Genomic DNA, 26498 nt, shown 5'->3' with positions numbered 1-26498 from the left:
ACTTGTTTCATTCTCTCGTGTGCTGGGATTACAGACTGTGCCACAGAAGTTTCGAAGTTTCTTAATTGCAAACAGTCTTCATTTTTCTCTGTGCCGAAATGCTGTTGTTGATCTTTTAAAACATCTAATTTTTGGGGAGGTTGGGTAGTACTGGGGATGGAACCCCAGTGCCTTGTGCATGCTAGGCCAGCTCTTCACCACTTGAGCCATCTCCCGCCTTCCAAATGTTTTATTGGATATATATGAAATAAAAATGTATATTAAGTTGTTATAACTGAAAAACTCAATTAAGTTATAATTGAGTTGTATTAAAATGTTCTAAGGTCAGAACAATATCCATGAACTTTTTTTTATTATTATTTTTAAGTTTTCTTTAAAAGGAAAAGAATTGTTTTGTTGGATGCCATGGCTCATGCCTATAATCCTGGCTATTCCAGAGGCAGAGATCAGGAGGATCCAGGTTTGAAGTCAGCCTGGGCAAATAGTACTAGAGAGTCTATCTTGTAAAAACCCATCACAAAAAGGGCTGGTAGAGTGGCTCAAGTGGTAGAGGGCCTGTCTAGCAAGTGTGTGGCCCTGAGTTCAAATTCCAGTACCTTCCCCCCTGCAAAAAGCAAAAAGAATTGTTTTGAATAACAAAGCTAAAGAATCATAATTATTTTAATCATTAAAAAAATTTTGCTGTTTATACTGGGGAAAATTCCTTAAGGTAAAAGACTAGACTTGAATACTGTAGAATACTGTATTTTGCTTACAGTGCTTTGCAATTAGCAAAGAAGTTTTTAAAAAATCTTCATAGGCTGGGGGTGTATAATTCAGTTGTAGACAAGGGCTTGGCATACACAAGACCCTGGGTTCAGTCCCCACCATCAAGAAAATCTTCACAAATAGAGCAGAAGGCATATACTCATTTTATAAACAAAGAAGTAATTAAATGATCTGATGAGATCACTCAGATAGGAAGTTGGAGTGTGAAGAATTGAGCCTCTGTCTTTAAGACTATCAAACCATTACTGATTAAAAAAAAAACCAGACAAACATGGTATAAGATAAATTTAACTGCATTAATAAGTAAAACTAGACATGTGTCCTAGACAGTGTATTTTTATTTCCCTTTTTAGGAGGTTATTGCAAAGATTTTCAAATGTTAAGAAATAATGTATGATACTTATAGTGAACACATGTATATATATTCTAGATTCTGCCATTAACATTTAATCATGTTTTATCAAATATTTCTCCCTCCTTCTATCTTTTGTTAATGTTTTTCTTTTATGCATTTCAAAATGAATTACAAACTTGATAAACTCCCCTAAGTAGTTCATATTGAGTAGTGTTAAATTTGTGTGTGTGTGTGTGTGTGTGTGTGTGTGTGTGTGTGTGTGTGTTAGTGGGGTTTGAACTCGGCCTTTCACTTGCTAGCCACTTGTGCCATTCTGCCAGCACACTGTTTTTCTTTTGAAGTAAATTTTTTACATGATAAAATGTACAAACACAAGAATTCTGTTGATGATTTGACAAATACACATATCTGTGTAACCCAAGTCAACTTGCAGATAGAGGATACGTGTTTCACTTGTAAGTTTTTCTGTTCTTGAGTTTACTTTTGTGTTGACCTTCAGGGGCAATTTGGATTATTTGTAATTGCAAAACTTCATGGGAGTCAAAGTAATGTTATGATTTCCCATGTAAAATAATTAAATCAAGCTAGTTAATCTGTCACACACCCCAAATATTTTAGCATTTTTTTGGTGAGGAGAGAACTTGAAATTTGTTAGTAATTTTGAAAGATATCAAATTATGTTAACTATTAACTATATTAATTATATTTTGTGTAAGTAAAAAAAACCACACATAACATATTCCTCCTGAGATTTTATACCCTTTGACCATCATCTGTACTTCCCAGTCTCTCTAACCACTATTCTCTGTTTCTGTGAGTAGTTTGCTTTTAATGAGAATTTGTGATCTGTGCCAGACTTTTCGCTTAATATAATGTTTTCTAATTCAATGCATATTAGATGTCCTTTTCAGTTTTGAGTATTAGTCAATTGTATGTATATACCACACTTTTATTTTATTTTATTTTATTTTTTTTGGTGTTTGAACTCAGGGCCTCATGCTTGCTAGGCAGGTGCTCTTAACTGCTTGAGCCATTTTGCCACCCCTTTTTATATCATGGTTTTTTTTTTTTTTTCCGAGATAGGGTCTTGAGAACTGTTTGCCTGGGGCTGGCTTCTAAATGAGATTTTCCTGATCTCTGCCTCCTGAGTAGCTAGGATTGCAGGTGTAAGCCACCGGTGCCAGACTATCCATTCAGTTGTTGATGGACATTTAGGTTGATTCTTTACCTTGGGTATCAAAACAGTACTGCAGTGAACATGAGATTGTAGACATTTTTTTTTTTTTCTGTCTTTTTCTTTTTTGGTGTTGGGATCGAACCCAGGGCCTCACGCATGCTAGGCAAGTGCTGTACCACCGAACTACATCCCAGCCCGAGATTGTAGACATTTCTTCAACATAGTGATTAAAAGTTTTGAGGGTAAATATCCAGAAGTGAGATTGTGTGATATCTTTATTTTAAGAGATGGGAAAACAATTTATAGTTTAAGTTACCTGTTACCTTCCACATAGGCTGTAAGTATCTGGGCTGACAATAGAACCTGGATTCTTATAACTCCACTTAAACCTTACATTAGATGGCCTCTCCAGATTGTTTTTCAGTATTTGTGCTATAGGTAAAGGGTTTATGGATCTGTTCTAACGAATATGTTTAATTATAACCAGTGAGTAGTACCTTTCTTTTCTTCTTTTGGAGATGGAGGTCTCACTATGTTGATCAGGCTGATCTTAAACTCCTGGATGTGAAAGGTCTTTCCACCTCATCCTCCTGAGTGTTGGGACTATAGGCATGGACCTGGCTTATTGTACCATTTTAACATTTGCATGTTACTGTTCGTTTTCCTCTTCTAATTTAGCTCTTTGAGTATGGAGAAAATGTGAGACATTTCACATCACTGTGTTTAAAGGTAGTATACCTTTCAAAGACATAATAAGATTTCACTTACTGAACAATTTCCAAATGATGAATAGATGGACTGGATATAAATTTTATCTCATAACTAACTTGGAGTGAAAAGGTAGGATTAAGTTTTGAGTTAATTTCCGTTATCACTGAGTAGAAATTTTGTTCCTCTTCAATAAATACTCAGGTGCATTCCTCTCATTTCACTTAGTTGGCAGTTGAAAAAACCTGTCTTACATTCAGCAAAACATACATTAATTTGCATTTAATACAGAGATTACAATGTAAGCTCTACTAAAACTTTAAAAAAAAATTTTATTTATTTTTGCTATGCTGGGGATCAAATCCAGGGCCGGTACATGCTAGGTAAGTGCTCTACCAACCCAGCTGCATCCCAGCCCCTGCAACTCTGTTCTTAGTAAAGCCAAAACCAAAGCCTTGACTTTTGAAAGGAAATTGCTTAAATTACTTTCAAATAGTTATGAAAAGCCTACTCATTAATTTCAAGATTTTTTTTTCCCTTTAAAAACCATTCCTTATATAGTTGAGCTCCCCTCAGGCTTCTCTTTGTAGGCATATTTAAATATAACTGTCAGTATTCCTGAAATGATGCTATTGTAGTGGTTCACTTCATATTAATATTGTGAGTTTTCTTTGACTATATGTATCTTTTTTATTTGAGTATATTTTGAATCACAGTTACTCAGTAAAGCTGAAGAATGTATGTAACTAAATTAGCAAATTGTAACACATGAATTTATAGTTTTGAATGCAGTAATATATTCTTAATATGAAATGTATTTGAAAAATCATTTTATGATTTTTTTGTTTTTCTTTACACAATAACAAGTGACAGATTTGGGTTTTTTATTTTTCTTTTTTGTAGTATTGGGGTTTGAACTAAGTATTTGGTAGTTTGGCAGGTACTCTACCACATGAATCATGCCCCAGTCCGTGAATTTTTCTTTATTTAAAAAAAAAAAAAAAACCCAACATTTTTATTAGTGTTTGAGGGGATTTGTGACACTTCCTTATATGCTTACAATGTATCTTCGTTAAGTTCACCCTTTCATCTTTCTCCCTTATTTACCTGCTACCCCCCACTTTTTTTTTTGTCTTGGATTTGAGAGAGTTATGAAACCCAGGCTGGCCTTGACCTTGGAATTGTCTTGAGTACTAGGATTATAAAATTGGTCCTTTTAAAGTCAGTTTTATAAGTAATACCCAGTAGATCTTCAGAGTTTTTGTTGTTGTTGTCATTTTTTTGAGCAGCACTGGGCGTTTAGTCCAGGGTTTCATGCTTAGTAGGTAGGTGCTCTTACCACTGAGCCACTCTACCAGCCCTGTTGTTAGTTGTTTTTGAGATAGGATCTTGCCTTAGGCCCTGGCTGGCCTTGACTAGATCTTCTTGTTCATGCTGCCCTGTATAGGTATGATAACAGGCATACCACAGCATGTAGCCATTGGTTGTGATGGGGTATAGCAAACTTTTTGCCTGGACTGGCCTCTGTGATTATAGAGTTATAGACTTGAGCCACTGTCCCTGGCCAGAGTTGTTAACTTAAATGTAACCTCTGTTTGATTCTGAAGTTATTTTAGTTTTAGTTAGAGGATCAAAGAATCACTTCAAAAGACACCATATTACATTAACTTTCTCAATAGAGACAGTGGTTTTTTACCTTGCACTGTTCTGCAATAGTTGCAATAGTTGAAGTGTTACAAGTAACTTAGTATTTGTAATAAGGGCGGGGGGGGGGTATAGCTCAATGGTAGACCAGCCCTGAATTAATCCCCAGCACTAAGAGAAAAGTAGTAATAATAAAACATTTCAGTTTTTAATGATGTTTGTGAGTTCCATGTAGCATATTGCAATGTTGTCACACATTTATATTGATACACTACCTTTGTTTTTGTGTGGGACTGAGGGTTAAACTTGGCCTCATGCATATTAACTAGGCAAATGTTCTACCACTGAGGAACACCTTCAGCCTTATCGAAGGTACATCAGTACTTTCTTTTGGAAAAAGTAGGTACAGAATAGTCCTCCAAAATGTAGCAGCAGAAAATAATTGAGCTAAGAACTTGATTCCAGGAAACTTAGAATGTATATATAAATTTAGTAGATAGTCAACCATAACAGTATTGACCATTGGGGGGCGGGTACTGATTGTCCTATTCAATTTTTTTTTTTTTACCTTGCACCATTCTGCAAATTCTAAAGAACTGTCCAAGGTCTAAAAATCACACCTAAAGCAAAAATTGAAAAAAAATCTTAATCAGATTTTTTTTTTGACATAAACTCATTTTCAGGGGAAATCCTTGAAATATTTTATTTTTGCATTAGTTTGTAACAGTTTTTAGTAATAGAATTTGATGTCTTGGTCTTTTTGGAAATTACTCAATGCATGCTTACTTAGTATTCAAAATAATGTTATTTGATTGTCATAATTCTGGGAAAAAATGAAGAACTTGCTGTTTCTAAATTTAAAACATCCTGATCAAGAAAGTTGTAAGTTTTGTACAAAATTTGGGAAGTAGAGAAAAGGTCTTCTGTTATCTCAACCCAACCTTAAGAAACCAAGATAAGGATTTGAACTCAGGGCCTCAAGATTGCTAGACAGGTGCTCTACCACTTGAGCCACTCCCAGCCTCTATTTCCTTTTCTAAATGGAAATACCAAAACAAAACAAAAAAACAATGTGGGATCATGCTATCAGCAGAATCTTGAATCTTTTTTCTTCTCCGAATGTAGATTTCTCCATTTTATTAATGAAAGCACAAAATTCAAATGACTGCACAGAATGACTGCAATTTAATTTCTGTATTTGATAGTGTTTTCAGGTTTATTTAATTTTTGGATGTAAGTGTTTTAACATGTCAGTAGCTTAAAATATAGATGGCTATAAATGATAATTTTGTATCTGTAGATAAATCTGCTTTTTTGGAGAAATTGCAGTATTGTAAAATTGTGGCAGAGAACTTGATTCTTCAAGCAATCAAGTTCAATTCAATTGAACTTGATTCTTCAAGCAATCAAGTTCAATATCAATTCCACTTGTATCCCTCACTCCTAAAAATCCCTATATTGTGTTAAAAAATATAAATACTCATCTGCAGCTGAGAGTGGTGGTTCATGCCTATAATTCCAGTGCTGGGCAGGGGGGTGTGCTCAAGCAGGAGGTTTGTGAATTCAAGGCCAACCTGGGCTACATAGTGAGACCTTTTCTCAAAAAAACCCAGAATACTCATCTGAAAACTTCTGCTGATAAGATGTGATTTGAAATTTTAATTTGTGTATCTAGTATAGGTAGATTGCCTTCATTTATTTAAAACTGATTTTAGTCTTTCAGATGCTTTTCTCTCCCATCCTGTTAGGAAGACATTTCACTACTGATTGTGGTCTTCTATTTTGCAGAGTAACAGCTATCCACCAATGTCAGATCCATATATGCCTAGTTACTATGCTCCATCCATTGGATTTCCATATTCACTTGGGGAAGCAGCATGGTCCACGGCTGGAGACCAGCCTATGCCATATCTGACAACCTATGGACAAATGAGTAATGGAGAACATCATTATATACCAGATGGTGTTTTTAGTCAACCTGGGGCATTAGGAAATACCCCTCCATTTCTTGGTCAACATGGATTTAACTTTTTTCCTGGTAATGCTGATTTCTCTACGTGGGGGACAAGTGGATCTCAGGGACAATCAACACAAAGTTCTGCTTATAGTAGCAGTTATGGCTATCCACCTAGTTCTCTTGGGAGAGCTATTACTGATGGACAGGCTGGATTTGGCAATGATACTTTGAGTAAGGTGCCTGGCATTAGCAGTATTGAGCAAGGCATGACTGGACTGAAAATTGGTGGTGACCTGACAGCTGCAGTGACAAAAACTGTAGGTACAGCCTTGAGCAGCAGTGGTATGACTAGCATTGCAACCAATAGTGTGCCCCCAGTTAGCAGTGCAGCACCTAAACCAACCTCCTGGGCTGCTATTGCCAGAAAGCCTGCCAAACCTCAACCGAAACTTAAACCCAAGGGCAATGTGGGAATTGGGGGTTCTGCTGTGCCACCACCTCCTATAAAACACAACATGAATATTGGAACTTGGGATGAAAAGGGGTCAGTGGTAAAGGCTCCACCAACCCAACCAGTTCTGCCTCCTCAAACTATAATCCAGCAGCCTCAGCCATTAATTCAACCACCACCATTGGTGCAAAGCCAACTGCCTCAACAGCAGCCTCAGCTACCACAACCACAGCAGCAACAAGGACCTCAGCCACAGGCCCAGCCTCACCAAGTGCAGCCCCAACAACAGCAGCTGCAGAATCGCTGGGTAGCTCCTCGGAACAGGGGAGCAGGCTTCAACCAGAACAATGGAGCGGGTGGTGAAAACTTTGGTTTAGGTGTCGTACCTGTCAGCGCTTCACCTTCTAGTGTAGAGGTGCATCCAGTGCTGGAAAAGCTAAAGGCCATAAACAACTATAATCCCAAAGACTTTGATTGGAACCTGAAGAATGGACGTGTGTTTATAATTAAAAGCTATTCTGAGGATGACATACATCGTTCCATTAAGTACTCTATCTGGTGTAGTACTGAGCATGGTAATAAGCGTTTGGATGCAGCCTACCGTTCCTTAAATGGGAAAGGCCCACTCTATTTACTCTTCAGTGTGAATGGCAGTGGACATTTTTGTGGAGTGGCTGAAATGAAGTCTGTTGTGGACTATAATGCATATGCTGGTGTCTGGTCTCAGGATAAGTGGAAGGGCAAATTTGAAGTTAAATGGATCTTTGTCAAAGATGTTCCCAATAACCAATTACGGCATATTCGCTTAGAAAATAATGACAACAAACCAGTAACCAATTCAAGGGACACTCAAGAAGTACCCCTAGAAAAAGCGAAGCAAGTGCTTAAAATAATTGCTACTTTCAAGCATACCACCTCAATTTTTGATGACTTTGCACATTACGAAAAGCGTCAAGAAGAGGAGGAAGCCATGCGTAGGGTAAGAGCACAGCAATTGTTGTTTGGGGGCTTCCTCAGGAGTGGAGTGTATGGAGAGGGTATCCTTTAATGCTTCTTGATATTACATTCTAAGTTAAAGAACATTCTGAGGGAACTCAGCCACTTAAGAAACAGAGCTCTACAAAAACCCTTACTGAGGTCTAAGTGTGCCCCATCTGAATCATTTCTGCTTACTAATCTTGAACATCATTTGTTTGAGAAAATATATTTAAAATTTGAACAGATAGTTTTAAAATAAATGTTGGACTATCCTCATTTTACATTTGTGAGAAAATAGATTTTTTTAAATAAAACGAGTACTTTTGTAATTTGCATAATCCAGGCATTTGTAACAAAAATATAGTGAAGATTTGACTTTAAGAAAGTAGGTTAGATTTGGTAGGGCATAAGCTTTAGAATTAGACTTTGTAGCATTTGCTTTCTCATTTTGTTATTTCATCCTCTTAAAACTCTGGGAGCATCCCTGAAATTACACATTATACATCCTTGTGTCATTGGCTAGAATTTGATCACAGGGTAGAACAGGGAATGTTGCTGTTCCAAACTAACATAAAATTGGGGGGGGGGGTCCTGATTTTAGGTGGATAGAGAATGGAGGGGATAGACAAGTAGCAGAATTTTCCATAGATAGTACACCTGTGGCTTGTGTCTCTAATCCTGGCTACTCAGGAGGCAGAATTCCTGAGGAAGATCGTGGTTCGAAGCCAGACCAGGTAAATAGTTCTTGACTTATATCAAAAAAAAAAAAAAAAAAAAAAAAACTCTTCACAACAGAGAGCTGGTGGAATGGCTGAAGGTGTAGGCTCTGAGTTCAAACTCCAGTACGGCCAAAAAAAAAAAAGATCAGAACAAAATTTGAACACAACTGATGAAAGATTAGTATTGTGACTCAATACAGCTGGTCACTGGTGGCTTACATCTGTAATCCCTAGCTACTCAGGAGGCAGAGATCAGGATTACAGTTTGAAGCTAGCCTGAGGCAAATAGTTCCTATCTGGAAAAACCCAATATGAAACAGGGCTGGTGGAGTGAGTCAAGTGGTGAAGCACCTGCATAGCAAACCTGAGGCCCTGAATTCAAGCCCCAGTACCACCAAAAAAAAAAAAAAAATAAAGTATGTGTATATATATATACAGAAAACCTCCACACCAAAATAAAAGGGAAAAATAAAGGACCCAAAAGAAAAATGGGCAAAAGATATGGATAGGCGTTTAATGAAAGAGGAGACACAGGTGGCTGATAAGTTACTCAGCATTAAGGGTTAGGGAAAAACAAATCACATCATGACGTCCTGGGTACCCTACATTCTGCTTATAACCCCAACCAGAGATACCAAAACTTTCCTCACTGCATGTCACCCTACCTTCTTATCTGTGTGGCTAATATAAATTCATTGTAAACAACTTCCACTTTCCTCCTAAGTGTGTTTTTAAATTTACTCATATCTTTTATCCAGATTAATCTGTTAATCTGTTTGTTCTTCCCAAATTGTTTTTGAAATCACTTGAATCTAAGTTCCATGTATCTTGGTGCTTTTCTCCAAAACACTATAGTGTGTATTTCCTAAGAATAAGGATGTTCTCTTATATAACCAAAGTACTCTAATAGTTGATCCAGAGTCCTTTCTTCATAATAGAGGATCCAGTCTGTGACCAGGCAAAGGATCTAGAGTAGTTAAAATGATTTGGAATAAATTTAGAAGGCTTATACTAGTCTGACTACAAATTTTTGCTTTCCCCAAATAGGGCAGGATTTTTTTCCTTTTTTTTTTTAATGTAAGTTTTATAGTTTTGAATTTTACAGTTAGGTTTCTGGCTATTATGACTCTTTCTTTCATTTTTGTGTTCATGCTTTGTTTTTACCTTTTCTTGCGGGAGGTTAGGTAAAGGGGAGAGTGCTAGGGGTTGAACTTAATGCTGTGTGGCTTTGTGCATGCTAGGCAAACACTGTACCACTGAGCATTTACATCCTCATCCATTGATTTTTTTGGGATAGGGTCTCCCTGTGTGGCTGGCTGCTGAACTTGAACTCACTGTGTAGTTTAGGCTAGCCACCAACTGCCATCCTTCGGCTTCCTTATGAGAGCTGGCTTTATAGATGTTTATACTGCCACACATGACTTTTCTTTTCTTTAAAATTTTGAGCCTGTTTATGATAATAGACAAGGATTTTGAGGGCTAATTTCACCTTTTATCTTTGCTGGATTTTTTTTTTATTAACTAATTTTTTCCCTTCCTGATTGTTTTAATTAATTGATTTTTCCCTCTCTTGATTATTTTGGCAATGAGAGTCCTCCAGCTTGCTTATCCATCCAAAAAGTCTCCTATGCAGGAGCTAATTTGACATATCCTACCTCCTTATCTAAAGTTTAGAATATTATGACCTCTATTTCAGAATGAAGGGTTTTGGTGAAATTTAAAACTAAAGGAGAAATCCTTGCCAGTTAGTATTTGTATTGACCTTCATTCTTTGATTTGAACACATAATTTTCATATATTTTAAAAATGAAACTTAATGAAAGAAGAACCAAAAACCAAACTCATTAAAAGAAATAAATCAAGGAGCAGAAGATAATTTAAAATATAAAATATATACTAGATCTAGTTGATGATTTGGAAGTTCAGATTAAAGAGGTTCTCCAAATGTGGAACAAAAGAGATAAAAATACAAAAAGTGAAATATCCACATATTGCACATATGGTAAGAGAAGTGGCCTAGGATTTCTGCAAACAAGTGTTTAAAAAATACAGGGGAAAAAATGATTAGTAGGAAGACTAAAACTTTCCAGAGCAAAAGGTACATGTTTTCAGATGAGTGATTTTATCAAATGATCAGCAAGGTAGTTTTAGATTAAAAAGAAAAAAAGAGAGAGAGAATGAGAAAAATCTTAAAAGCCTTCTAGGCAAAAAACTACCTACAAAGTAAGGAGAATCAGAATAAACACTACTCTCATTTCTGCAACCATGGACACTCAAATGTAAAATCTTTTTTGAGATGGAAGAGCATGGACATAGAATTACATCTGTTGATTTACACCAGTGAAATGAGGAAGGAGGAGCAAAATAAAGTTCAGGATTATAAGAATTTAGCTACATAGTTTGTCTTTAAATTGCCTATCAAGTGCTCTCCTTCTTCAGCCATACCTTCTGTTTTCTTTTTTTTGACAGGGGTAGGACTAGGATTTGAACTCAGAGCTTCACACTTGCAAAGCAGATGCTCTACCACATCTCCAATCCTTTTTTCATTTTTTTTTTTTTTTAACCCCCAAACAGGGTATCTTGCTAACTGCATGGGCTAGGGACCAGGCACTGCCTTCTGAGTAGATGGGAGGGAGCACAGGCCTGGGTTACCATACCTGGCTTTTTTTAATTTAATTTTTTTATTAGCATATAATAGTTGTACAGCAGGGGTTCATTGTGATATTTACATTTGTGCTTGTAGTATATCTGTATATCTAAATTAGATTTACCCCCTGCATTGCTCTCCCATAAAACCCCTATTCCCTACCTCCCCACCTGCCTTGTTTTTGAGATAGTGTCTTGCTAACTTTTGCCGGCTGGTTTTGAATCACAGTCCTCTTGTCTCTACCTTTAGAGTAGCAGGGATATGGATAAGTGCTACTATGCCCTGTCATACATAGTCTTAAGAGTCAAAGAAGTATTTTAGCAGAATGAAAAGGGAATTCAAGAAAAAATAATAGTGCCTAGTAACTGTTGGTATAATAGAGCAAATATTTCTTACATCATTCTTTGTATTGCCTCTGAGGACTTCTGGTATCTTGCTCTGTCTACTTATTGATAGTCTGTCTGGTCCTTCAAACCTAACAAACAAAATGGGCCCTTAATTGGGAACTGTTGACATTTGCAAAGTGAGGGACTCTAAAAACAAAAATAAAAATTTTAGATAATCTTTGTCCACATTGGAATATAAATTTTATGAGAATAGTATTAACTTTTCCTCTGCTGGTTCCTTAGCACCTAGAAAAACGCATAGCACGTTGGAGGTTTTAACTAAACAACTGTGAAATGAATGCTTTGAAGGATCTCTCTTGCAAAGTTTGAATGTTATACAATTTTTTCTTTATTGGTTTAATCGTTGTACTATTTATTTGTTCATTCAAATAATGTAATAAAAGATTTAATTCTAGTTAGTACAGAATGGGGAGGAAGGGTAAACACATGCAGTTATTTTTTCACCTTCCTGAAGATAATAGTTATTTTTATTTATTTATTTTTGTGGTGTACTGGGGTTTGAATTCAGGGCCTCATGCTTGCTAGGCAGGTGCTCTACAAGTTGAGCTACTTCTCCACCCCTTTTTTGTGTTGGACGTTTTCCAATAGGGTCTCATGAATTGTTTGCCTGGGCTAACCACAATCTGGATCTCTGCCTCCCAAGCAGCTAGGCATGCGCCTCTGGTGCCTGGCTCAAATTTTTATTTGAAAATAAATTGCACTGAATGAATCATTTAGATTCTACTATATTCTTTTACTCTTATAAATCCTTATTGACCAGGAAATGTAATCTGGAGTGAGGTTTTTAGTTTAATAAGTCTTTAGTTCCACATACTTTTCAGTTGCCTATCACTTTGAGATGAACTTCAGAAACAGATCATTTACCTAGTCCACCAGAAAAAGATGAAGCCCTGCAGTTTATAAAGAAAAAAAGCAAGGCATACTTAACAGTAAACTCACAATTAAACTATAGACTCTTCTGTGTATTTTAGTCATGTGTGTTATTGTTATATTATTGGGTATTTTCCAAAGATTAAATGTTCATTTAGAATATATTTTTTTTGTGTTTGGAAAAACTTTGTTTCTAAGGTGAGATGTTAGGTGCTTGTCAAGGTATGCAAATTTATGTTAAAATGTAAGAAATTACCTCAGTAGTAATTACACTTATGACAATAATGATTGTTTTTCTGACAATTTTTTTTTTTAATTGGTGGCACTGGGGTTTGAACTTGGCCTCACGCTTGCTAGGCAGGCACTCTTTTCCTTTTGAGCCACTCCTCCAGCCCTTTATACTTATTTTTACTACTGTGGTTTGAAGTTTTGATTACCCTTTCATAAACTTTTCTGTAGTTTAGTTTTCTGTTGCTGAATAAGTTGATTATGATTAACAAAAGCAAGTTCAATAGATCAAATTAATTTCCCTTTGATCTTCACTTTAAAATTAGAGAACATTTCTCTGGAAAACAGTTTTAGGCCCAAGATGTAACACACTGATACCATAAGCTATTACTTATTGAAGTGAATAATTGTCTGATAAAAATATCAAAGGGTATTTTTAGTAGTCAAGATCATTTTTATTGTATATTAAACTTGGTAGTATTCATTGTGAGCCAAAGTTGGAAAGATGCTTCGATTAACATTTTATGTTATCTGTTTTGATTTTTTCCCTCAGATTGAGAGAATTTCATGAGTTTTAGTAAATGAATGACTTTTAGTTCATCAATTTAATTATACAGCTTGGAGAGAGATTTCTGCCATACTATAACTGTGAATAGTCATCATTAAGTTGAACAGAATTTCAATTAAGAGTTTTATCATTTGCTTCAGCAAATACATGGTGACATATATTTAATTCACTTTTATATGGATATAAAATGCCTTAGGTTTTCGGAAGTAATTTGAAATGTTGAATTAATCCTTTTTCTTTAAATTAAGACAGGGTCTTGCTATGTAGCCCAGACTAGCCTTGGATTTACTATCCTCTTGCCTTTACCTCTGCCTCCCTTAGTGTTGGGAATACTCTTATTCCTTTTTTCTTAATAGTTTATCCTAAATATTTGATATACAGTTTCCTAACTTTGAATAAATGTGTCTCAACAAAGAAAATATTTCAGGAGACAAATTTTAGAGTTATTAAATACTAGATTCATTCTTCTATAATGGTAAATTGATGTACTTAACAAAGGTTACCTCATTCTTTAGAGTAGCTTACACATTTTTTCATCTGTGTATTTTACCCCATACAATGAATATTGATAAAGTTAGGGAAGGGCATCACAGCTCCTTTCCCTGACATTTCCGAATTTATGCTAATATCCACATTCAAGGCCTTTGCTACTTTTGTATCAGATGAGTGTTGATTGTGCTGTTCTGTTGTGAATTAGTTACCTATTGTTGCCTAACAGATAATACAGAATTTAGTGGATTAAAACACATTTTGTATGTGTGTATATGTTACTGTGGTTTGAAAACACATTTTTTTACAATTTCTCTTTTCTGGGAATTGGGGCACAGCTTGGGTGGATTCTTAGCTTTAGAGTCTCTTAAGGTTGCAGTCAAGTCCTAAGCTAGGTCTAGGGTCTCATCTGAAGATTTGTTTGATGAGAGATCTGCCTTCAGATGAAAGTTTTTCACAGAATTTAGTTCCTGAAGGCTTATTGGTCTGAGAGCCTCAGTGATGGCTTTTGACTACAGGCTGCTCTCTGTTCTTGCCACATACATGGACCTTCCCACACAGGAGGCCTCCTTCATCAGAGTAGCAGGCAAGGGGGCAATAGACAAAGTGAGCAAGCTGAAGAAGCAGTAGCCAGCAGGATAGAATCAGTCTTTTGTAATCTAGTTTCTAAAGTGATATTCTATCACCTTACCAGTTGTGTTGACTAGAAGCAGTCATTCATTGGGCCCAGCACACACTTGGGGAGAGGAGGGTTGATTAACAGCCTATGAATACCAAGAGGCAGAGACTGCGGGGAGCCATGTCAAAAACTGCCAGCCACCACTACTTTTAAACCTTTTCACAGATCATATAGTTATATTGAATCACAGTACCTGATTTGAATTTCTGGACAATATTTTTCATGATTATCAGATATTTAATTTTTAATTCTTAAATGAAAAATTATAGGAAAGCCTTATTTAATTTAAAACTTTCATTTTTATCCCTATTTAATGTAATTTTGATTTGAAGTATCAAGGACTCAAGGTGAGGTTTTGAGATGGGTCTCGATTGATACGTAGGATTTCATAGTAAAGCAAAGAAAGGTATTCGGAACATAGACCATTGTGGTATGTTCAAGTACTCTAGAATATTTAAAATTTTAGGGACAGGACAGAAAATGAGAAAGCTTGAAAACTAAATCACAAGTTGATGAAGTCTTCATTCAGCATATAGTTTTGAACTAAGAAATAGAGCTCGTTAAGAAAATTCCACCCTTCAGGGATCTTAAGTGTTGTAGTGTCGGGTCATTTTAAAAGTTTTTAAGCAAGGAAGTTACATTTTTCTATCTTTAAATTTAATCCTAGGCATTGCATATTTTGTGGTTGTTTTGGGTTTTTTTGTTGTTTTGTTTTGAGACTCACAATAGTCCAGGCTGGCATCAAACCCTCAATCCTCCTACCTTAGCCTCCAGAGTGCTTGGATTTACAAGCACACTGGCTATTTCATATATTTATATAAACTATGCATCATGTTTTTACTTAAATGTGTAATTCTGTGTATGCTAGTAAAACCTTTATTTTACTATTTTTCCATTTTGTGAGTACAAGTACCATTGCTTGCATACAGTTCTGCTTATTGATATCTAACTAATAGATGCCATTTACCAGATGCTGAGTAATCTCTTTTAATTGTAGAAAAATCCCCACCTAACTTTACTGACTATAGTGCTGCCTAATTTCTGAGTGAAGTTTACGTTACTCTCTTCTGAGAGAAAATGTTGAATTTATTGCAAGATGTTTTGACTCTAGTATCACACACATTTGCTCAACTCAGTGTTGATGTGGTTTCTGTTATATTTGAAATAAATGAGGAATGGAGGAAAAAATTTACAGAATCTGTAAGAAAATGACTAGCATATAAGAAAGCTGCCAATAAACAATTCTTGTAAAAAGATAGTCTGGAATATAATAATTTAATTCTTTTTATTTTGTGGTAAAGGATCCAAAGTCTACTATCCAAAATACAATTACATATGGATTCCTTTGCTTGGATTTAAGAGCATCAGTTGCCTCAAAATCAATCTGTATCATCATATGTTTAGATCCTGCATCCCCTTTTCTTAAACATGTGTTCCCGCATTCATTCAGCAGGTAAATATTAGAGATTACCAGTAGACATCAAAGGTAACTTGGCCTTACTTTGTAGAACTTAGTTTTCTTGCAAAGACAAATACATATCTCCTGCCAGGAGAGTTTTATAGGCTTCAGTATTTTTTTGTTAGATGTATTATTATTTTACTTTTGATATTTTTGTAAATGGAATTATCAGTTTTTATTTTCTAATTGTGTACTGTCAGTTTATAGATACAGAATTCTTTAATTTTAATATGTTCTTATATCCAGTGACACGTTCTTATATCCAGTGACACTGCTAAATTCTTTTATTAGTTCTTATAATTCCAACACAGCACCCTTAGGATTTTCTACTTAAAATTATGTTACCTACATATTGAAATGCTTCTATTTCTTTTGATCGTTTATGGGTTTTTTTTACTTTTTTATTGCAGTTTTGTTTTTAATATGGTATTACTTAATAAAGAATTAATCAAAACAGCAAGACATATATAGTAACCAGATAAACCGACAAGTGCGATTACTTTATTGAACACAACTCAAAACATGAATTTAGTCCCAAGTCTTGGCTTTTTCTTTTTCCAGTGGTACTGAGTTTTGAGCTCGGCTTCATGCTTGCTAAGCAGGCACTCTACCACTTGAGCCACTCCACCAGCCCTTTTTTGTGTTGGGCATTTTCAAGATGTGGTTTTGTGAGCTATTTGCCCAGGCTGGCTTCCAACTGTAGTTCTCCTGATCTCTGCCTCCCGAGGAGCTAGGATTGCAGGAGAGACCACACAACCATGCATAACCATGTTCTTAGTCTAATTGAACCACCTAAACTAACATAATTGTTTTGTACAATTTTTCTCTATTTGAACTTCTGAACACTTTTTTTTTCTATGGTATATTTTTAGTTTGATCTTTAGTTGGCATAAGTGAATAATTTATATATTAGCAGACTGCATCTATTCTTTTTCACACCTGAAATACTTCTTTACTTTATAAATACAAACATAGTCACTGGGGCCTTTTTAAGTAGCTCTGTATTATAATAATGCAGAGAAGAACAAGAAGAATATAGTTTCATTTAAGTAGAAATTTAAGTTTAAAACATTTGAAGAGTTCATGTCCAAAAACATAACCTCTATTTCCAATCATTGTTCTTTCCCTCAATGACTGTATGGTTTTAATATGTGTTTCATAGTGAGAAATGTCTGTTTTCTTCATATTCATTGATTTCTTAATGCAAAAGAACCTGTCATGTCATTGGGACAAAGGATGCTAGAAGCTTTTCTTAGTTGATAGCACTTTAAAGTCTGTGAGCACATGTGTAGGCTTTTGAGCAGCTGGGGTTTTTATTCATTTGTTACTGCTCTTGGACATGAATTTTTTTAGTCTTGTCAGCCACATGTAGAGATTTCATTCCTTGTAAGTCATTAACATCTATTAGATGTTTTAAGTTTAGTCATGGTTCATATATAAACTTTGTCTTTTCTTGAAACATGCACATTAGCATTTTTTTTTTTTAATTTAAAAGTATAGTCTGATACATTTACTGGTTTTAAATTTTGGTTGAAATTTAAGTGACACTTTATCCTCATACAGTGAGGTAAAGTAGGGCAACCATTAACATAATGGTATAAAGAAAATGTACATGTTTCCATATTTTGAAAATATTTGAGAGTTGTTTGTGGATTATATTTTTCTTTAGTTATTATTTTTTAGCAGCCTTATTTTGAAACATTTCAGGCTTACAGATGTGTCCCAAAGATGATACAACAAAGCCTCTGTAGCCTTTTTTCAGTTTCTGTTAATGTTAACATACACATAATTATAATACATTTAATTTTTGGTGACACTAGAATTTAAACGCAGATTCTCACTCTTGCAAGACAAGCACTCTACCACTTGAGTCACTCTGCCAGCTAGTATGTTTATCTAACACTGGTATAGTGTATTACATTCTTTTCCCAGATTTCCCATCTTCCCACTAGTGTGTTTTTCTCTTCAAGACCCAACCTGGGCGAAGCATTATATTTCTTTGCCTTGTCCTCTTAGTTGCTTGTGGTCTGTTACAATTTTTCTTCTTTGTTCTTATTAACTCTTTGAAAAGTACTGACTTTTTGTCATTGTTGTTATTGATTTGTTTTGTTTTGTAAATAAAATGTAGTTTGCTTCGTGCTTTTTTTGGGGGGTGTGGTGCTGGGGTTTGAACACAGTCCTACACCTTGAGCCACTCCACCAACCCTTTTGAGATAGGGTCTCTCAAACTATTTGCCTGGGCTGGCTTCAAACCTCGATCTTCCTGATCTATACCTCCTAAGTAGCTAGGATTACAGGTGTGAGCCACCGGCTTCCGGCTTGTTTTGTGCTCTGTTAAGACTAGATCAAGCTTATGGATTTTGGGAAAGAACACTACAGAAATCTATTTCATCATATCTAACTTGTTATTAGTGATACTTTTATTACTTAAGTTGGTGCCTGCTAAGTTTCTGTATGTGTCCTCTTTTTCCTTTTGTATACTCTGTATACAGCAGCAAGTCACTGTGTCACTATGTGCAGCCCATATATGCAAGAGGAAGAAAATCAAACCTCACCTCTTGGAGGGAGGAGGAGTTGTCAAAGAATTAGTGAATTTTTAAAATTTAATTGTCACCCTTTGGGTTTACAGGCTTATGCTACCACACCTGGTTTCTTCACTTACTCTTTTACTTATTTCTGGAATGTTCCATTTGTCTTGTATCCACTGTTTGTTTACATTTTTCTTTGTGCTTATCAATTTTTTTCCTACTCTGAGATATTTCTTGGAATTTATATTCTCCACAAATAAGGGTTAGTGGTCCTTTGCTTCTTTAATTCCTATACTGAACTTTTCAATTTGAAGATCAGGTTTCTAGGCTGTGAAACGTTTGTTTTGGTGTGTGTGTGTGTGTGTGTGTGTGTGTGTGTGTGTGTGTGTGTGTGTGTGTGTATGGTGCGTTTGGTCTCAAGTGTTTGTTGTCTTTCCTTTTTTTCCAAGTATTCACTACTTCCATCAGCATTTCTCTTTTATTATCATTGTATTCCCAGGGCTCCCACTCGTTTTCTTTCTGGATGCTCTGGATTCTTTTTTTTTTTTTCATTTTTATTATTCATATGTGCATACAAGGCTTGGTTCATTTCTCCCCCCTGCCCCTACCCCCTCCCTTACCACCCACTCCTCCTCCTCCCTCTCCCCCCCCCTCAATACCCAGCAGAAACTATTTTGCCCTTATTTCTAATTTTGTTGTAGAGAGAGTATAAGCAATAGTAGGAAGGAACAAGGGTTTTTGCTGGTTGAGATAAGGATAGCTATACAGGGCATAGCTATACAGGACATGTGTATTACCTTCTAGGTTAATTCTTTTTGATTTAACCTTTTCTCTAGTACCTGTTCCCCTTTTCCTATTGGCCTCAGTTGCTTTTAAGGTATCTGCTTTAGTTTCTCTGCGTTAAGGGTAACAAATGCTAGCTAGTTTTTTAGGTGTCTTACCTATCCTCACCCCTTCCTTGTGTGCTCTTGCTTTTATCATGTGCTCAAAGTCCAATCCCATTGTTGTGTTTGCCCTTGATCTAATGTCCACATATGAGGGAGAACATAACGATTTTTGGTCTTTTGGGCCAGGCTAACCTCACTCAGAATGATGTTCTCCAATTCCATCCATTTACCAGCGAATGATAACATTTCGTTCTTCTTCATGGCTGCATAAAATTCCATTGTGTATAGATACCACATTTTCTTAATCCATTCGTCAGTGGTGGGGCATCTTGGCTGTTTCCATAACTTGGCTATTGTGAATAGTGCCGCAATAAACATGGGTGTGCAGGTGCCTCTGGAGTAACCTGTGTCAGAGTCTTTTGGGTATATCCCCAAGAGTGGTATTGCTGGATCAAATGGTAGATCGATGTCCAGCTTTTTAAGTAGCCTCCAAATTTTTTTCCAGAGTGGTTGTTCTAGTTTACATTCCCACCAACAGTGTAAGAGGGTTCCTTTTTCCCCGCATCCTCGCCAACACCTGTTGTTGGTGGTGTTGCTGATGATGGCTATTCTAACAGGGGTGAGGTGGAATCTTAGCGTGGTTTTAATTTGCATTTCCTTTATTGCTAGAGATGGTGAGCATTTTTTCATGTGTTTTTTGGCCATTTGAATTTCTTCTTTTGAGAAAGTTCTGTTTAGTTCACTTGCCCATTTCTTTATTGGTTCATTAGTTTTGGGAGAATTTAGTTTTTTAAGTTCCCTATATATTCTGGTTATCAGTCCTTTGTCTGATGTGTAGTTGGCAAATATTTTCTCCCACTCTGTGGGTGTTCTCTTCAGTTTAGAGACCATTTCTTTTGATGAACAGAAGCTTTTTAGCTTTATGAGGTCCCATTTATCTATGCTATCTCTTAGTTGCTGTGCTGCTGGGGTTTCATTGAGAAAGTTCTTACCTATACCTACTAACTCCAGAGTATTTCCTACTCTTTCCTGTATCAACTTAAGAGTTTGGGGTCTGATATTAAGATCCTTGATCCATTTTGAGTTAATCTTGGTGTAGGGTGATAAACATGGATCTAGTTTCAGTTTTTTGCAGACTGCTAACCAGTTTTCCCAGCAGTTTTTGTTGAAGCGGCTGCTATTTCTCCATCGTATATTTTTAGCTCCTTTGTCAAAGACAAGTTGGTTATAGTTGTGTGGCTTCATATCTGGGTCCTCTATTCTGTTCCACTGGTCTTCATGTCTGTTTTTGTGCCAGTACCATGCTGTTTTTATTGTTATTGCTTTGTAATATAGTTTGAAGTCAGGTATTGTGATACCTCCTGCATTGTTCTTTTGACTGAGTATTGCCTTGGCTATTCGTGGCCTCTTGTGTTTCCATATAAATTTAGTTACTCTTCCCTTGTGGCTCATTCGTGGGCTCAGGTTGGTTACTGAAATACTGGTAATGGTGATAAACCTTCAGATGATTAAAAGGAAAATAAGTCATTTACTTCTGCTGTTAAAGACAACTTCAGGTCCCTCTTAGGACATTGAAGAAAGTCATTGTTCATCTTTCCTTGTTTGAAGGGCAGTGCAGTCTTAGCTCATCTGTGTCAAAAAGATAGGAGTTGGCAGTAAATTTCCTCCTGGCCCATAGGCCAAGTTCTGGCTCTGGGATCTTTGTTGTCTCCAGTGATTTGCTTTGTTTGGGGTGGGGGAAAAAAACCTTATACTGCTCATTTCAAAAGACACTGTAGCCTTCAAATCTTAAACTTTGCCGGTAGAGGCATAGTAATACTAATCGGAAAGGGTGAGGGGAGGAATTCCTTTGTAAATCATTGTTTGAAGTGCCAGTCATTAAAGTAAAAAAAAAATGTTGGCAGTACTGGGGATTAAACCTAGAGCTCATGCTTGCTAGGCAAGCATTGTACCACTTGAGCCACTCCTAGCCCTGAAAGTAAAAATTCTGTGAGTTGCTTTGGTAGTTTGAAATCTAAGAGAACACATCTGTCTGCAGTGTCTTTTTCTGAACTGTCACTAGGGGCTTAGTTCCCCAGACGTACTGGATCACAGACCCTTTTTATGCAGTCTTTTATTTCTGTTAGTTCTTAACAGCATGCCAGTGCATGTAATTTTGATGTCAGCTGCAACATATACCTCAGCTTCTCCTTGTAATTCTATGAATTTTTAATATAACTAAACTTGCCAATTTAGTTTAATATTTTATAGCTTTTCTAAAATGTTCTTATTTAGTGTGTAGTGATAATTTTTATCACCAACAGTGGTTTTTGCCTTTATGACCATTTTGTTTAATATTATATAGTTCTATGAGTCTTTCTCATTTGGTTTGTTTTGACGTCTTCATTTTAACTCTTTTGTATTTTTGTTTTAGATTCATTTTTTATAGATCATTTATAATAGGATTTAAGAAAATTCTGAGTTGAGGGCTGAGCATGATAGCTCAAGTCTATAATTCCAGAAACTTGGAAGGTAGAGATTGGGAGGATTCCAAAGCCATTGCTTTTATCTTTAGCCATACCTTCAGTCCACTTTGCTCTGGTTATTTTGGAGCTGGGATTTCTCAAATTATTTGCCTATGCTAGCCTCGAATCGTGATCCTCTGTTCTCACCCTCCCAAGTAGTTTAAATGTCAGGCATGAGTAACAGATGCCCAGCTCAGACCATCCTATGATGTAAAAAGTTACAATATGGTGAATTTGAAAATTGAAGGAAATTTTTAATCATAGTTATTTCTAAATTAATACTGAGATCTTAATTTTATACACCTTTAATCCAACTCTTTACCTTTCATCTTCCACCTCAGCCAAATGGTTTTCAAATTGCTATATGTCACCATCAAATTCATTGGAAGGACTCAAAAGACAGTATAATATTCTCACCTTAAACAAATCCTGTAAGACTGTAGGGCTCTGGAAAGGACCTAAACTCTTCTAACATAGGCCTTTATGTTTGGAGTCTTAAAATTGTGGTAATCATCCCACTATGATAGCAGTACAGTAAATTTTTCTTTGAATTACTATCTGAAAAAAGTTTGTATAGAGATGATTCTTACAATGTATGTGCATATAATTTAAATTTTTAAAGAATGATAGTATTTTGTTTTAATTCTTTTTATATTTTTCTTTCAGGAAAGAAATAGAAACAAACAATAACCATATGAAGATGTCCTATTAAAATTACAACACTAATGATGTAGACTCTGGAAATGCCTAATAAGTCAAAGAAGACATTATTAAAGCTTTTTTTTTTTTTTTTTCTGCTTAAGGTGACATCTTGGAACACTTTAACACAAAATTGACTCTTCTTGTAATGGTTTTCATCAGCGCATCTGCCCTTATACTCTCACCAAACACACTTGAGAACTGTAACTTCGTCAAGCACTTTCTGTCCTGAAGCTTTTACCAGTATCTGCTGTCTTTTGTAATTATGCATCCTAGCTAAGGCACAGAAGACTGAATGAATGCAAGGATTCATTAACTCTTTGAATTTGTTAAATACTAACAGTTAACCATTAGAAGTGGTTCAATGATGTAAGAGTCACACTGCTTCAAAATTTTCTTTGTTGTAGTTTTTAAATTGTCAATTTATAGCTGTTTGACAGATTAAAAGCAAAATAATCATGCCATATTTAGTCCTGGAGTTCAAGTCTAAATGTTTATGTGAAAATTATTGTAGTAAACTTTTAATATGGCAAAGCAACCTTAAGCTCTATTTTAGCCAAATGAAACATAATCTGAAATTATATTAGAACATTTCCCTTGTCTTCAAACTGTTTGGTGTAATGGAATATTGATATGCAGCTTGGTGGACCTCACCAGTTAATGCACATTCTTCTCCTGTCTTTCCCCCAGTTATATGTATACTGAGAAATGTGCATTTGTTTGAGGAATTATTTTGTTTGCTACCACTTAATGAATCTCAAAATTTTGAGTAAATGTACCTCAGTCTAATCAGACTTTTTATGACCTTTATAACTACATTTAAAACCCTTAATTCCTATTTCTGGGTGTTTGCGAGCCTGACTGCTATCATGAAGTAAAAATTTATTACTCTAGTATTCACTAGCTAAATAAACATAGTTCTTGTTTAGCAAGCATATACTGTTACTCACCTCTTTTCTCCAGCTTTTGCAGTATCCTGGCATCTTTAAAATACTTTGAAAATATGGCCTTGATCCATGAATTAAATCAGTATCTAAGTGAATGTGTTGATGTTTTATTGATCAGATCTATATAAGTGGGAATACAGCATATATCTGGGTATTCTTATAGTTATCTTTTTAACATCTTATTTTTTTCATTAATTACATATCAATATTAATTTTGTATCTTGAAACAAATTGATTTTATATAATTGATTGTGTCAAGCATCTGTATTAACTGATTTGATGGCATAAGGTTATGAAAATAATGTCCTCCCCCCTGATTACTGTTCCAAAAGGAGAAAGCTATATAGAATGATATATTAAGGATGAAAATAGCAATACAGTAGGTTTGAATACCTTGATGTTTTCCATTACTCCATTTATGTTTACATCATGTTTAGAAATGTTTTCATTTGCTATGGTGTTTGGTTACTTCAACTCAAAAGCCTAGTGACAGATATTCTTTGAGGCTTTCATTTATATAATTTTTGTACAATGTTTTCTTAAAATGTCCAAATACTGTATTTTTTTTCACTTGGATACAGTATTTGAAGATAACTGTAGCTCCTTCACAGTTCTTTGGTAGTCCCAGTTTAGGAATGTCAATGTTTACTGAAGGGAACATCTAAATACTAATAGTATATTATGAAATAAAGAATTTCTTCAAGGAAAATTGCACCTATTTTACCTTTTTGAGAGTAAGCCATGAAATCTTGTCTCTTAACTATTTATAATGAAAATTGGCATTTGGGTTTAGTCACCATAGCAATGTTCTATATCCCTAAGATTGTGTACGTAGGCATGTCAAAGATGACTGTTGTCATTCTGGAGGTCCTATTAGAGAAAACTGTAAAAGGGTGACCTTGTAGGAAGAAGCTAAGTCCTCCCCTGGAGGTTCTCTTTTTCTTGGTGCTTTATTAGCAACTCTGGATATTTTTATAAAACTAGTTACATTATAAATGGATTCAAACTTGTTTAATTTACATTAGGTTTCTATGTAAGAAATGTCATGGAAATACTCATTAAGCAGGCTGATTTCAATAGACTCAGACATGTCAAGTGTAATTGAGAGTCTATTCATGGTAAGGAGTACATCCCAGTGCCTTTAACCTGGATTTCTAATCTTAAATGAAATGGGTGCAGCATTCCTTTGGGGGAAAAAAAACAACAAACAAAATTTTTTTTAATTGGTAAATTTGTGGTTTTCTCATTTATGTTTTCCCCAAAGCACCAACCTCCTCTTCCTTCTTGGTCACTTAGTTGTATTACAAGATGTTTTTCCTCTAAATGAAATTATTACAGGTTGTCTTGAGCACAACCAACAGAAAGTTTCTTTTGGGGACCAAAAGATAGATAATACTGGTCTCTACAAGAGGAGATACATGGTCAAATTTTGTGTAATCATAAATTAAGACATTATTGGCCTAGTAAATTTCTTGCTTAATGGTTTTCCAATTTCTGATTTGAATGGTTCTTATAAAGTTATCTCATGGGTTTTTTATTTTAAAAGGCATTATGGTTTGTATATTTAACAGTTTGGGGAAAAAATGTAACCAAAATTAGTATTCTTTCTCTATACATATTGGTACTTGAGAATTCCTTAAAAAAATTCAGCCTCGTTAGTACTTAATTCCTCATTTTAACTTCAGTGATCTTTCTAATTCAAAAGCTGTGTTGTTTTTGAGTACCATGCATGGGGGTTAAGCTGATGTCAAAACAGTTTGCAATAAAAAAAAAAACAAGAATCAGCTTAAGTCATTTAATCATTTCAAGTGCATTCTGCATCCTTTGAAAATAAGTTTGAGAGATTTAAGAGAATTGTGTTGTCATTGAGTTTTACATATCTTGTTATGCTATGTAAATTCCCTTTTTCATATGATTAAAGGAAGGTTATGATGAAATGATTAGTTCATTTACATTCACTTGTAGCAGTTACATGAAAATTTGAATTTTGTCGTGTTTGGGTTTGTTCATTCCTGTGAATGATGGTACAGTTAGGTGAGATTTTCTGTTATGGTACCCAAACTCACCATTTGGTCCTCTTTAATCTTTGAGGGTTTCAATAAAAATTGTTCACTCCTTTCTGTGTTCTTTCCATTTTATCTATATAAATGTGTATTGCCTGCTAAAAATCATAACATTTCACCTACTTTTATGGATTTCCTGATTGGTATATTTTTCAAGTACAGAAGAGATTGCATCATTCATTTTAGTTGGTCATTGAAATTAAGTAGATGAATTAAAGAAAAGGGAGGATAACCGGTTGTCTTAATATTTATCCACTGCAATCAGTATTAAATTGTATGTTTTTATTACTAAACTTAGAATAAGAGAGAAAAAAATGAGCCTGTTTATTTTTATGTAGTAGGAGGAAGTACTGGCATGAGCTGTCTAATAACCATAACCCCCACTCTTGGTCCCAAGAAGTGATTTTCTCATCTACTTCTTAGGGTTAATAGAGTTTATATCAGTAGGATCATGGCAATTCTGATTGATGCATTGACCATTGCTTACCTCTCTAAAGCATTTGTTTAGATGGGGAAAAAAACCAAAGAATTTACTTTGTGCTATCAAAACCAGTTGTATGCATACAGAACTACTGACTGTGTCTAGAGCATGGTCTTTAAAGAAGTGTCCCAGGTGACCCACACTACAACAGCATCAGCCTACTTTTGTCATCTCCCTAAGGGAAGGTTTACATTTCATCAAGATACTATTACCTATATATGATAGTGATAGCTTTGTTTATAGTAGTGCACCAAAGTCAGAATTCATGTGCTCTATGATTTTAGC

The 26498-nt window shown here is 35.4% G+C and overlaps 1 protein-coding gene across 5 annotated transcripts in view; it reads left to right on the top strand.

Annotated features, from left to right (window-relative positions):
• The window catches only part of Ythdf3 (YTH N6-methyladenosine RNA binding protein F3), a 38241-nt gene extending 12455 nt beyond the window's left edge, over positions 1–25786 (top strand). For 4 of the 5 annotated variants that reach the window (XM_074068599.1, XM_074068597.1, XM_020182297.2 and 1 more), the window contains 2 exons: positions 6441–8039; positions 22827–25786. In XM_074068599.1, coding sequence (XP_073924700.1) covers positions 6459–8039; positions 22827–22859 — 1614 coding nt within the window. In that variant the 5' untranslated portion in view covers positions 6441–6458 and the 3' untranslated portion in view covers positions 22860–25786. Of the gene's footprint in view, positions 1–6440; positions 8040–22689 lie in introns of all 5 variants that reach the window. The other variant, XM_020182298.2, reaches the window with a different exon arrangement.
• The last annotated feature ends 712 nt before the right edge of the window (positions 25787–26498 follow it).

This window comes from Castor canadensis, chromosome 3, assembly GCF_047511655.1.
Source record: "Castor canadensis chromosome 3, mCasCan1.hap1v2, whole genome shotgun sequence".
NCBI lineage: Eukaryota > Metazoa > Chordata > Mammalia > Rodentia > Castoridae > Castor > Castor canadensis.
Note: the sequence above shows the minus strand (reverse complement) of the source record. Positions and strands in the feature narration are given on the sequence as shown.